This window comes from Ictalurus furcatus, chromosome 3 (genome assembly GCF_023375685.1).
Source record: "Ictalurus furcatus strain D&B chromosome 3, Billie_1.0, whole genome shotgun sequence".
Taxonomy (NCBI): domain Eukaryota; kingdom Metazoa; phylum Chordata; class Actinopteri; order Siluriformes; family Ictaluridae; genus Ictalurus; species Ictalurus furcatus.
The window spans coordinates 1,147,210-1,160,765 of NC_071257.1; the positions used below are offsets into that span (position 1 = coordinate 1,147,210).

Genomic DNA, 13,556 nt, shown 5'->3' on the forward strand with positions numbered 1-13,556 from the left:
ATGGTGGTTTGAGAGATGATCAGCTGAAGTGATTTGGATGCTGTAGATGTGACGTTAGGACATTATCCTGTAGCTTCTGTTACTCCTCTCTTTATAACACACACACACACACACACACAGTCCTCTGGGATCTCTTAGACAACACAATACACACTCAGTCTGTGTGTCTCCGTCTATTCTCATCTGCATCTGACCAACACAATGTGTGTTTATATGACTGTGAGGTGTGTGTGTGTGTGCATGGGTATGAGACTCCGCCCTCCTGTATAGCCCTACATTAATGAATGATTGTCACAGCTGCTGGAGCTGATAAGAACTAAATACTCACACACACACACACACACACACACACACACAAAAACCTGCCTCTGCTTCCTAAAGCTGTAATTATGACCAAAACTCACCTCCGGTGTAGAATTCTAACAGCACAATGAGACTAAGCCTTAAAAGCACTATCGAAATACAATATATTTAGGGAAATGTGTAAAAACGTGACCCGGAGTTAACGTTAGAAGCTGACGGGTTGATGATTGTGGTCGCTCGTGGGCGTGAACCTCCAATAAAAATCATAACAGACCAAATGTTTGGGCTGCTGTAGAATATGTAATGTCCATGTTACGTTTATATCATAAAAATATATTGGATTATTGCTTCCATCACTGTAATAATAATACAATTTTCCGCAGAATGTAATTATTAGAATTTTTTTTTTAATAAGAGGCATCATAAAAATTACATTTAGGTTTTTATTTAGTCCTGGCTTGAATAAGTTATTGGTGTCTAACAGAAATCGAAGGTCTTTTAGTAGCAGGATATTCTAATTATTTCTTTATTTGCATTGTAGCTAGCTACAATAATAATAATAATAATAATAATAATAATAATATAGTAACAGTGTTTTCCTTTCTCCACAGTGAAGAAGGTGATGAAGTAGCTGTAGCGTCCACCTCATCTCATCTCATCTCATCTCATCTCATCTCATCTCACAGCACAGTGTGACTGAGATTTGCCCGGATTCATCATCCAGCGAGACGAGAACCTTTTCAAGTCCTTAATCTCGCACCTTTTAAAAACACATTTTCTTTAAACCGCCGGCTGTTTGATCCCCAAACATCAGGTCATGGCTCAGATCCTCTCCTTCAGTCAATTAAAGTGCGCTGAAAGACGAGCACACACAACCTAAAGCTCCTCAAACACATCAGGCAGACAGCAGGTATTGTGTGTGTGTGTGTGTGGGGGGGGGGATATGGCTGATGTACGAGGTCAAAGGTCAAGCGTGTTCTCTCGCATGCCATCAGTCACACGACTGAGCCAAAATAGAGATCTTAAAGTCTTAAAGAGACGTGGGGTTTCCGTTTGTGTGTGTGTGTGCGTGTGTGTGCTTTAATGTGAAATCCTGAATGGAAACGCTGATTGGCTGAAGTAGAAAGGTGAAAGCCCATGAATTAAAATAGGCATAACTACAGAAATGTACACGTTTACATAGCTTTTTCATGCTCTGTTTTTTAAATACATTTTTTACTTTTCTGGAGGAAAAAAAAAATAAAAATTGCCCCAACAATGCTCAGAAAGAAAAAGTTTTGGCATTTTCTGAGACACAAGGTGCCCTAGACGTGCGCGAGTACAGATTAGCTAATCGCCCGACCCTTGCTGTATATACAGTTTACTTAAGAATCATTTATTACTTCACTTTGATTTTATTACATCACGTTAAACCTTGTCAAGGTTACGAGCAGGCTGTGTTTGTTCTGCATTTCCTCAGATTGTGCCGCAAATTGTTCAGATATATTTTCTTGACGCGGCTCGGCGAAGGAGCCACAATGGCTCCGCATAAGGAAATTTCCTCTCTTTATTCTAACAGAATGGACCGAGTCGGAGAACGAGATTAGATTGGGGACTTCACTCTTTTAAAATTTCTTCTTAACAGTGTGAGAGGGAGAACACGGGGGGGTTATAAAGCGCAGATAGACCGGGACTGATAACACGACTAATTACAGCCTTACGCGCGCTATCTCCCAATCTAATCTGGTTAAACCGTTTAAAGTGTTAGCGATACGAGCGCTCATTTGCTCTGCTAGCGTTTTGCCCGAAAAGTTCCCACACACACGTTCCCACGTCTGTTTTTTTTATCAGAGCTGATAATTTAATGGCCGTTATCCAAATTTGCTTCGTTACATGAAAGAGTTCTGATGAGGATTTAATCAGAAATCTTAAAAAGAAACTCTTCAAAAATCACTGGGATGTAAAGCACCATATTCGTGACGGTTGTAGCTGATACAGCAGCTAGCTGCTTGCTAACTGCTAGTTTGTGTGAAACTAGCGCTCATGAACCAACATGCATCATGACTCGGCATTATTTCTTTTTCTCAAAAGAAGTTTTGCTAGGACACAAACTGTGCTGTCAAGTATATGAGACATTTTTAAAACAGTAAATAGACATGAATTCTCATGTTTTGGACAGCATGCTAGCTGCTTTAGCAGGCAGTGTAGTTAGCTAGCTCATAAATAGCTCATTTTCAGCAGTCATAGTGGACGCTAGTAAATTTCTTAAAGCTGTTTGATATTAAAAGATAAATGTAAATACGTCAAACTGATTAACATACCTCAGAAAATAGATTTTATATGTTGCGAGTGGGACGTTTTAGAAAACAAACGAAATACTGACTAGGCACGAACGCAGGCGATTGAGACAGCGCTACTTTGAAGTCTGATCCTCTTAAATATATTTAATATTAGCACCCCTAGTTGAAATAAATTCCCCCCACCCCCCCAAAAAAACAACAATTTCTTTCTACGTTCTCTTTTATTACATGTAAGGATTTCTTTTCTTTTTTTTTCTTTCTTTCTTTTTTCTTCCATCTTTTGAAAGATCACAGTTGCCACCATTTTGTTCACATAGACTTACATGGCTTGTCTTTTCCAACCGCGACTGTTTGGACAAGCAAAGATCACAAGAAATGTCGCTGTGAAGATTCCGGAGACTAATCCGGCGCCTTCTCCCACTTTACCCCTCTTTCATCCCTTGTTTTTTAATCCCTTGCTTTTCATCCCAGTTCATGTCTAGGAGCTCCGAATCCTACTGTATAAATAGTAAAGCTGTCTGGACTTAAAATAAACTCCTGTTTGTTTGCTTTATTGTTCCTCTTTCATCCCTCCATCCTTCTCTTGACTCTTTTTTTTCCCCTTGAAATTATTCTTTGTTCATCCCGTCCATCATCCAATAGAAATTGTTTCGTTTCATAGAGTGTAGACCTGGTAAGTGTTTATTTTTGTACACTCTTTGGGGGGAAAAAATGTCTTCAAAGGTTTCATTACATAATCGCTTCCAAAAATGGTTGCACCGTCAATGGTTCCTCCAGATGAACCAACAAAGAACTCTTTAGGGTTTTACATTTTCCTAAGAAACAGGGCATTTTGCAAACTTTCCTATTTTTTCCTTTCATCCTTCCATCGTCCATTAAGTTTATTTTTTACTTCCAACAGTATTGTGAACAAAAGACTTTATTCATAAACTTGTTCATCATTATACAGAACATTTCATATGGTTCTGGAACTGTTAAGGGTTCTTCGACTGAGTGTTTTCCTTTCTGAAAGGGTTCTGACCTAGAACCTGTTTAGGAACACCCTTATTATACCAAGAACCCAGGCTGTGTTTGCATTTGACTCTTGAGTATTGACTCTTGGGGGGGGGGGGGGGGGATGTTCTGGAAAGGGTTCTTCGCAGAGTTAAAGGGTCTTTGATTCCTAAAATGTCCTCCTTGAAAGCCTTTTTAATACGGGTTCTACACAGAAGTACAGAAGAGTTCCCTCTGACAGACAACCAAAGTAGCCCTTTGGATGGTTATCGGTTCTATCTTTCAAACTAGGTTCTCTGTGAGCGTATTTATTAACCGGGTAAGTGTGCTGTACAAACTCCAAATTATTGCTCAACGTTTTCTTCCTAATACCTAATTTAGGAGTTTATCAAACTGTCTTGGTACTTCGGTCTTCAGGCAAAAAAAGTTCTTCAAAGGTTATTTAAGGGCTCTTTCTGATAGGGTTCTAGGTCAAATCTTTAAGTGTTCCCTCAGAAGGACAACCGAAGAACTCTTAAGAGTGTACATTCGATATTTGTGTTTGTTCACGTGGATTTTTTCATAAACAGAAGCGTACGCCGTGTGGTTGTAGGACCGTACGATGCGAGAGATAGGATCAATACTGCACGCTAAATTCTTGTGGAAAACATTTTGCCTGATAACCAGATGCAGATAAACAGCAGAGGAACAGGATTGTAATGCGAAGCATTCCTTTATCCTCTCTTTAAATCAGGTTCTGCGAGTGCAAATCTGCAGAAAGGCCTTACTGGCGTGGACGAGTATCAGCAGAGGGCGCAAACACACACCCTTCAGCCCGAATGCCTTCACACACACACACACACTCAATCCCAGGACTCGTTTGGAACTCATAGATCATCTTATTCCACTACTTGCAAGAATGTTTTTCCCTGTCTGTAGGAAAAAGTTCCTTAAAAATTTAGCACATTCTTGGGATTTTTCTGGAGGATCCTGAAGTATAATCTCAGCCATTCGTTGTCAGCCATTATTTGGTTAACATAAAGATTTGTCTGTCTTTGCAATGGATTGTTGATAGACTGTTGCAAACATATTTTCATATCTCCTGACATTTCTCAAGGAAGTTCTCATCCTCAGCAGCTCGGAGTAAAAAAAAAATTATTTTTGCAATTCCTGCGAGAGTCTGAGAGTTTATAATGGATGGCGGTAGTCAAAGAAGATTTTTCTGACTTTCCAAAAATGTGATGCTCGAGCCAGAGTACGCAGCGCTCAATGTGTGCTCCAGGGCTGGGTGAAATTTTGGAGAAAGAAGAAAGAAACTACTGGAGCTCTCTCTCTTTCTCTCTCTCTCTCTGTCGACTGTGCGTGCCAAAAATGTCATCAGTGTATCTAAGAAACAAAAAAAGTCAACAGTCTTTTTTTTTTTTTTTTGACAAATCCAACAAAGAGGTTCAGACAGGAAGGTTCTAACTAGTCTGTTTGTTTTTAAATATACAACATAAATTATGATTCATACGATTTAATTATAACAGACATATAATAATAATAGGGTTTATACAAGTATATCTTCTTCTTCTCCTTCTTCTTCTTCTTCTTATTACTAACACCTACTGACACATCTTACCTGAGAGTAATACCTAATTAAAAAAAAAGTAATATATTGTATACTTAAATATATAATATACTTAAAGTAATATATTGCTTACAAAATCTGCTTGCCTTAAGAAAATTCAACTTAAAAAAAGTTTAAAGCTTTGACTTAAAACATTAAATAACATTAATAACTATAAATGTCCATGTGATAAAGAAAACTTGTATAAATATATGTACTGACCATATAGACCTAAAGATTTATTATATATTTTGAATTGTAAACATTTTTTTAGATTACGAATTTCCAGGTAAGTACACTTCACTGGGTTTAGACTTTCACAATGGTTTTTTTTTTTCTGTTCTGTCAGATTATCATTCATTTTACATTAATCACACTCATTTGTTTTGAGATATTGCTGGGGTTTTGGGTTTTTTTCACTAGTTTGCTGGGTTTTAATTAATTTACACTCATTAAAGTTTTCACTGATTTTTAGACGAAATTTTAAGGTTAAATTTTGCTTAATCGTTATGACTGTTGATCATCCGTCGTTACCGCCTACCTCCTCGGTGATTGGCTGCAACGAGACCTGTTAAGGAGCGGGAGATTGTGATTGGCTCGTTCGGCAATCGCTCAAACCCCCCTGTACTGTGCGAGCGCGTGAGGGAGTGAGTGAGTGAGCGAGCGAGCGAGCGCGCGCGCGGTGGTCACTACTTCAACTTTTCCTCACTGACGCTCTTCGGTGTGTCTTTTTTTTTTCCTCCCTCCGCCTCACAGACGGAAAGGTAGCGGAGGCGCGGCGGATGTTCTCACCTCTCAGGCGCGTCTTTATCATGGAGAACCGTGTTCTGCTCTCCGTGTCGTTACCGTGAAGCCTCACCGGAGTCATGTGGAGTTGCACGCGCGCTTTCCTGCACTCGGTCTGCCTCATTTGGACGGTTTGGTTTGAGGTGAGAGACGGAGTTCTGGCCGTTATTTCCTCTGATCGCGTGCGCTGACGAACGCGTTGGAAAATTCAAAAATGTGCAGTCTAACGGAATTTTTCTCTGCTGTTCAGGACCGTGTAATGATGAATTACTCATTAAGGCTCGTTAATTAACTCACCTTAATGACGGGAAAAACTAATTATATCTTTCTTTAAAAAAAAAAAAAAAATCTGTTGCCGGAAATTAGATTAGATATCCAATAGAAATATGATAATACTAATTATAAACCAGTCACACTTGTGTTATACTGTTATTAGGATGCACCGATTCGATTTTTGTCACTTATTCATGTCATAGCGATATCTGAGTTTATTATGAACGATAATCGGTACTGATCTACAGTTTAAACTATGTATAAACTATTAAATATATTTTTAGGAATGTCTGATTTGAGCAGGAAGGTGTTTATTTTCTGCAATCTGAACAACAAAAAACAGCAAACGAGAAATCAGACACACACCCCCCTCCCCCCCCCATTCTGATCAGAATCAGTTAAAAATCCGATTTCTGGATAGGTTTATTTTTTTAGATGTCGTTTTTTGAGCAGGAAGTCTCCCTGAAGTCTGAACTTCAGAACCATAAGAATCAGTTAAAAATCCCGATTTCCAGACAGGTTTTGTTTATTTATTTATTTTTAGCAGGAAAATAATCGGATTTCCAAGAAATCAGATTTTTATTCCTGCATCTGAATGAAGCCATATCTAGCTTCCGATAAGTTTAAAATCCGATCTCTGGACACGTGACTCGTCAGATCGGATCTGGCGTTCGGCGAGGCACACGTGTTCACTGCAGTAAACGTGTCGAAGGATAGTATCTTAAATGAAATGTCGAATCTGATCTGATAAGGTGCTTCGGGTCCGCGTTAGATCAGATGCTGGTGCTGGCACATCCCTAACCGATTCCCATGATCACTCTGTTTTCCTTCAGGCGTGCTGGGCGTCCGGTTACTTGGAGCTGCGAGTGATCAGCGTGGAGAACAAGAACGGGGAGCTGGCGAACGGCGGGTGCTGCGGCGGAGAGAGGGGCGCGGGGCAGGGGCAGGGCCAGGGTTGCGGTGCTGTGGAGTGCAACACGTATTTCAAAGCGTGCCTGAAGGAGTACCAGGTGGAGGTCATGACCTCGGGAACATGCACATACGGAACGGCGAGCTCGCCCGTCGTTGGAGGCAGCTCGTTTTGGCTTGATGGATTCGGTAATAACCGGAACAAAGGCAGCAACGTCGGGACTTTAATCATTCCGTTCCAGTTCGCCTGGCCGGTAAGTCTGTCTGTCATCCACCTATCCACCCACCCACCCATCCATCCATCCATCCATTCACTCATCCATCCATCCACCAATCTCTCTGGAAACATATTATACATAATACACACACACACACACACACACACACACACTGGAAAATCCCCAGATGTTGAAATATCAGGAGCGACATCGTGGCGTGTGAATTCTGACTCTGACAGTTCCTCATCCTCAGCTACATCACTCCAGTTCATAACTTGTCTGAACTAGAGAGGAGCGTGGGAATGCTGGAATAATCCAACACTCACACAGTTTGTTTTTGTTTGTTGTTTATTACCCAGTTGTGATTTTCTTACCAATTTTGTTGGTTGTATTTCCAAAATATAAACAAACTATTAGCGTCAAACAAACAAACAAACAAACCTGATTACTGCAACTTGTATCTGTATTTGTATCCATTTAGAGCACTATCTGTCTATCTGTCTGTCTATCTATCTATCTATCTGTCTATCTATCTGTCTGTCTATCTATCTGTCTGTCTGTCTATCTGTCTATCTGTCTATCTATCTGTCTGTCTATCTGTCTGTCTGTCTGTCTATCTATCTGTCTATCTGTCTGTCTATCTATCTGTCTATCTGTCTGTCTATCTATCTGTCTATCTATCTGTCTGTCTATCTGTCTGTCTGTCTGTCTATCTGTCTGTCTATCTATCTGTCTATCTGTCTGTCTATCTATCTGTCTATCTATCTGTCTGTCTATCTGTCTATCTGTCTATCTATCTGTCTGTCTATCTGTCTGTCTGTCTGTCTATCTATCTGTCTATCTGTCTGTCTATCTATCTGTCTATCTGTCTGTCTATCTATCTGTCTATCTATCTGTCTGTCTATCTGTCTGTCTATCTATCTGTCTATCTGTCTATCTATCTGTGTATCTGTCTGAGAGCACACGTCAGTTAGGACTCCAGCATGCTCGCAGGACTACAGATGTGATGTAGGAGCTCGTGGTCTGGTCCTGGAGGCTCGTACAGATGCTGGGTTGCTCGCACTAACACTAGGATTCATGAATGATTTTTTTTTTTTTTTTTTTTTTTTAAACTAAAATTGTTTTTAATCTTTTGTTTAAAAAAAAAATCACATCACAAAAATACTCTGCTCTCATGGATATCACATAATTTCAAACACAACACAGGTTTATCCAGAAAAATATCTTTGTTTGTTAAATATAAATGTGCAACAATTATTGGCACCCTTATAGTCAATACTTTGTGCTACTTCCCTTTTGCCAAGATAACAGCTCCGAGTCGTCTCCTATAATGCTGATGAGGTTGGAGAATACATGGCGAGGGATCTGAGAGCGTTCCTACATACAGAACCTCTCCAGATCCTTCACATTTCAGGTCCACGCTGGTGGACTGTCCTCTTCAGTTCACCCCACAGGTTTTCTATGGGGTTCAGGTCAGGGGACTGGGAGGGTCATGGCAGGACCTTGATTCTGTGGTCAGTAAACCATTTGTGTGTTGATGTTGATGATGTTTTGGATCACTGTCCTGCTGGAAGATCCAACCACGCCCCATTTTAATCTTTCTGGCAGAGGCAGTCAGGATTTCATTTAATATCTGTTGATATTTGATAGAGTCCATGATGCCATGTATCCTAACAAAATGTCCAGGTCCTCTGGCAGAAAAACAGCCCCAAAACATTAAAGATCCACCTCCATATCTAACCGTGGGCATGAGGTACTTTTCCATACGGCTACCTCTCTGTGTGCTCCAAAACCACCTCTGTGTTTATTACCAAAAAGCTCTGTTCTGGTTTCATCTGACCATAGAACCCGATCCCATTTGAAGTTCCAGTAGTGTCTGCACACTGAAGACGCTCGAGTTTGTTTTTGGATGAGAGCAGAGGCTTTTTTCTTGAACCCCTTCCAAACAGCTTGTGGTGATGTCGGTGACTTCAGATTGTAGTTTCGGAGACTTTCCGACCCCAAGACACAACTAACATCTGCAGTTCACCAGCTGTGATCCTTGGACATTTTTTTGGCCACTCGAACCGTCCTCTTCACAGTGAGACGATACAGACACACGTCCAATTCCAGGTCGACTCATAACATCTCTTCATTATTGCCCTGATGGTGGAAATGTCCCTTTTCAAAGCTTGTGCTATTTTCTTATAGCCACGCCCCATTGTGTGAAGCTCAACAACCTTTTGCCGCTCATCACAGCTACATTCCTCGCTCTTACCCATTGTTATGAATGACTAAAGGAATTTGGGTTGTGTGTTCCCTCGTATTTATACCCCTGTGAAACAGGAAGTCATGGTTGAACAATTTCCTGTTCCTAGTCACCCAGGTGTACCAAACATGTACAATATCAATGGGAGTATACTTCAGTCTTCTTTGCTCATATTTACCCAGGGTGCCAATATAAATGGAGGGCATAAATATATGCTTTAATGTATCCACCGTGATATCGTACGCTAGCTCTGAGTAGCGTCGCTGTCGTTACGATGGTATAAACAGCTTTCCGGAGCAGCAGGAGTTCCCACTTTCCGTACGGTAGTGAAGAGAGTCTGACGACGTGTCATCCTCCCGTGTGAAAAAACCCTTAACACGTAATCTGTGCCGATCCTTTACACGTGATTATCGCTCGCTTATAGGAAGGAAAACGTCCGGCCTTAGCGAACAGTCGTTATTTTATCGGCTGGCGTAGATAACAGGAAGCGATCGCGTACATGAGAGAAAAACCGAGTTATTTATTAATGAACGTAACTGTCCTCGATGTAATGTATATATTTATTTATTTATTTATACAATAATTCGGTTTAGATTTATTTTTAGATTTCAGCCCAGCCCCAACACACACACACACACACACACACACACACACACAGTGCCGGGAAACCCCGATATAGATCTCGATATAAGCAGAGCCGACGAGCGTAGACGTTCGTTTGGCACGAAAACGCCGAGCCTCTCTCGCACGCTTTCTGTCTCGCTTTGTTTTCTTCTGACATCTGAATCATCAGCTTTCGTTCTCAGCGCTTAAGTTCACTCGACACCGGCTCAAGTGCCGTCCTTATATTTCACCGCTTCCCTCTGAAACGGGATGGTCGTGGAGGAATATCCGTGTTTTACGGACGGACGCGCATCAGGACTTTAAAGTTACGGGACGGATTCCGTGCACGTGAAAGTGATGAAAGAGGTTCACAAAAGAAAAGAGAGAGAGAGAGAGAGAGAGAGAGAGAGAGAGAGAGAGAGAGAGAGAGAGAGAGAGAGTTTTCCCGCTGCAGTTGAAATTTCCTCCAGTTGGTGGCGCACAAGTTTGCGTCTGACAGAAAACGTTATGGAGAAATAATGTAGTGAAATATTAAATACTGAAGCTTTATTAAATGAAATCAATCTGTTTCATTAGAACTCATCGGTCCGCGGTATCTTTTGTGTCATGACTGCAGTCAAGTGCAGTAACTGTGGAGCGTATAACGTGAGGGTTCGGACGAAAATGTCAAATTTAGCCAAAAAATTTTTTTTTTTTTTTTTTTTTTAGTTTTGTACTGGTGCTACGTGGACGAACTCGTATAACTAGCACCACGCAAACGCCACGCCTTGCTTTTGTTATATTTCCTTCCCACGATGCAGTGCTGCATACCAGATATCGAAGTTAATGTAGTTAAAGATAACACCGATATCGTGATTAAATGATTACGCGATGTGCTTTTCTGAGATATCGTTGGTATGGTGATTTTTTTTTGTTTGTTTTATTTGAAATAATTTTTTAAACTAATTAAACGTCACCGAATGGATGCCGTTTATTTGACGTAAATTCTTCTTATTATTTTTATCTAAGTCGTCTTTGTAGGCGTTAAGGAAAAGTATCGTCGAGCTCAGTTTAACGGATTTACTGTTTATTTTACAGCTAAGTTGTAGCCCGTGATGCGTATCGTGTCGTGTATCGTAGAAATGTCGTCAAGTATCGTGATCTGATATTTCTGTCGTATCGCCCAGCCCTGGTATTTACCCCTGGGAAGCTCGGCGTATTCAGAGCGGTGTTACGCACGCCTTTACCTTGATTTTCTGAGCTCTCCTTCCAGATTATTAAAACCCACTGTGTTCGGTTCGCTCCTCGTCTCCGAGGTTGCTAGTCCCCCCCCCAACCCCCCCCCCCCCCCGTTGCCTTTAAACACAAGCACTTGCCTTTAAGATTAAAGGGGAAAAAAAATTCAGGGATAGAAAATGTGGACTGGACCAAGACACGCCTCTGTTTTTACTCCGCCCCGTGTGTGTGACTCTCACGTAACTTCTGAAGAGCGCTTAAGTCCTCAGTGACGTCCGAACACCGACGCGCGCAACTCTGGCGTTCGCTTTCTTTTTATTCCTGGGGTGTTTACGGTGAGGAAGATGATGAGAAACGAATGCCAGCGTAAGGAACGAATAATCGCGCATTCGAATTATTCAGGTCTACGTTAAGCCGCTCTACAGATCAGGCTGATAATTCTCCACGTAACTCAACCGATAGCGAGTAAGCGATCAGAAGTGTAAATCACCCAGGAGAGAGAGGACGTGATAACTTCAAACCAAGAAAATTTTGGCGATATGAAAAGGTGTGTGAGCACGTGTGTGTGTGTGTGTGTGAGAGAGAGACGAGACCTGACATGTTCACGCTGATTTATGGGAAAAAGGAGAACGAGAGAGTGAGAGAGAGTGGGAGTGACCCGTGTGATGCAAGAATAAACAGAAACTCATTCATCAGCTCGGTGAAAGGAGTCGAAAGTGCGCCTTTACCAAGGGCGCCAATACTTTTTTAGATCTGACTGTATGAAGAATTTCTTGTAAACGGACGACTCCGGAGGTCGTTTTGAATAATTTATGAATTCAGATTGGGGTCGGTGTTGACTTTATGTTCACACACACACACACACACACACACACACACTCGAAGTGCAGCGGGTCTACAGGAGAGAAAGGGGAGAAACGACGCGAGCGAACGGTTCGACGACTCGAACGCCTGCTTGTGGACAGAATCAACCTGAATGTCCCCAAACGAGTGTTTAATATTAAACTCCCGGTTACTGCCCGAGCGCTGACTTCTCCGGACTCCGCGGTCTTATTAACGTGAGGACGTAAAAACGAAAGTCTATGACATAAATGAAGAAAAAAAAAAACCGCAGCCTGGAGCGACGCCTCTGTAGCTTTAAAGATCCCGAGCGAGTTTAATTAGTGGCTGTAAAGGAACGTTAGACGTTCTGATGCCGTGAGGGTTAAAGCAGGTTCAGTTCCTACTGTATGCACCTTAAATATCAGATTTCGTAGAAGTTATGGGGAATGGTCCGAACTTTTTAACCTTAGCGGTTCTACAAAGCGCTTTACGCTGTTTCTCGTTCACACACTCGCACACTCACGCTCGTGCAAGGCGCTAGCTTGCCATCGGGAGCAACGTGGGGTTCAGTGTCTTGTCCAAGGACACTTGGGCAGGTGGAGACAGGGCCTGTGATTACCGGACAGCCCGCTCCACCGGCTGATCCACAGACGCCCGTAGAAACACCCAGACAGCGTCTCGCTCGAGCCGAACGCGGAGCTCCGTTCAGGATCCTCGAGAGAAACACAGAAACACAGCGGCTGCTGTGGTTTCCCGTATCGCCGCTGAGGGGGGTTCAGCGTACAGGAAGGTTTTCTTTCTTTGTGATTGTTGCGGCCAAAAATGCTCGATTTAGCTTTTTTCAAAACGTGCAATTCAGCAGGGAAACGACTCGAGTCGGTGAAATCGCAGTTGGACGGAATTGTCTTGCACGCGCTTCCACAGTGATGTCTGCTGGTGAATCTGGACCTTTCAGCTGCACTCGCGTTCATTTCATGTTCATTTCCACGATCGCAAACCCACCGGATCCTGGAGGGACTGTCCTAACCAGTCCAGTCCAATCCAGTCCAATCCAAATCAATACCATCCAATCCAGTCCAATCCAAACCAATACAGTCCAATTCAAACCAGTCCAAACCAATCCAGTCCAATCCAAACCAATCCAATCTAAACCAATCCAGTCCAATCCAAACCAATCCGGACCAATCCAAACCAATCCAGTCCAGTGCAAACCAATCCAGACCAAACCAGTCCAAACCAATCCAATCCAAACCAGTCTAATCCAATACAGTCCAGTCCAATCTAGTCCAATCCAGACCAGTCCAGTCAAAAGCTTTCTA

At 42.0% G+C, this 13,556-nt stretch overlaps 1 protein-coding gene across 2 annotated transcripts in view; it reads left to right on the forward strand.

Moving 5' to 3' along the window:
• The first annotated feature begins 5,481 nt into the window (after positions 1 to 5,481).
• jag2a (jagged canonical Notch ligand 2a) overlaps positions 5,482 to 13,556 on the forward strand; it is a 30,830-nt gene continuing 22,755 nt past the window's right edge. For both annotated transcript variants that reach the window (XM_053620287.1, XM_053620288.1), the window contains exons 1-2: positions 5,482 to 6,092; positions 7,056 to 7,385. In XM_053620287.1, the coding sequence (XP_053476262.1) occupies positions 6,030 to 6,092; positions 7,056 to 7,385 (393 nt within the window). In that variant the 5' untranslated portion in view covers positions 5,482 to 6,029. The remainder of the gene's footprint in view (positions 6,093 to 7,055; positions 7,386 to 13,556) is intronic.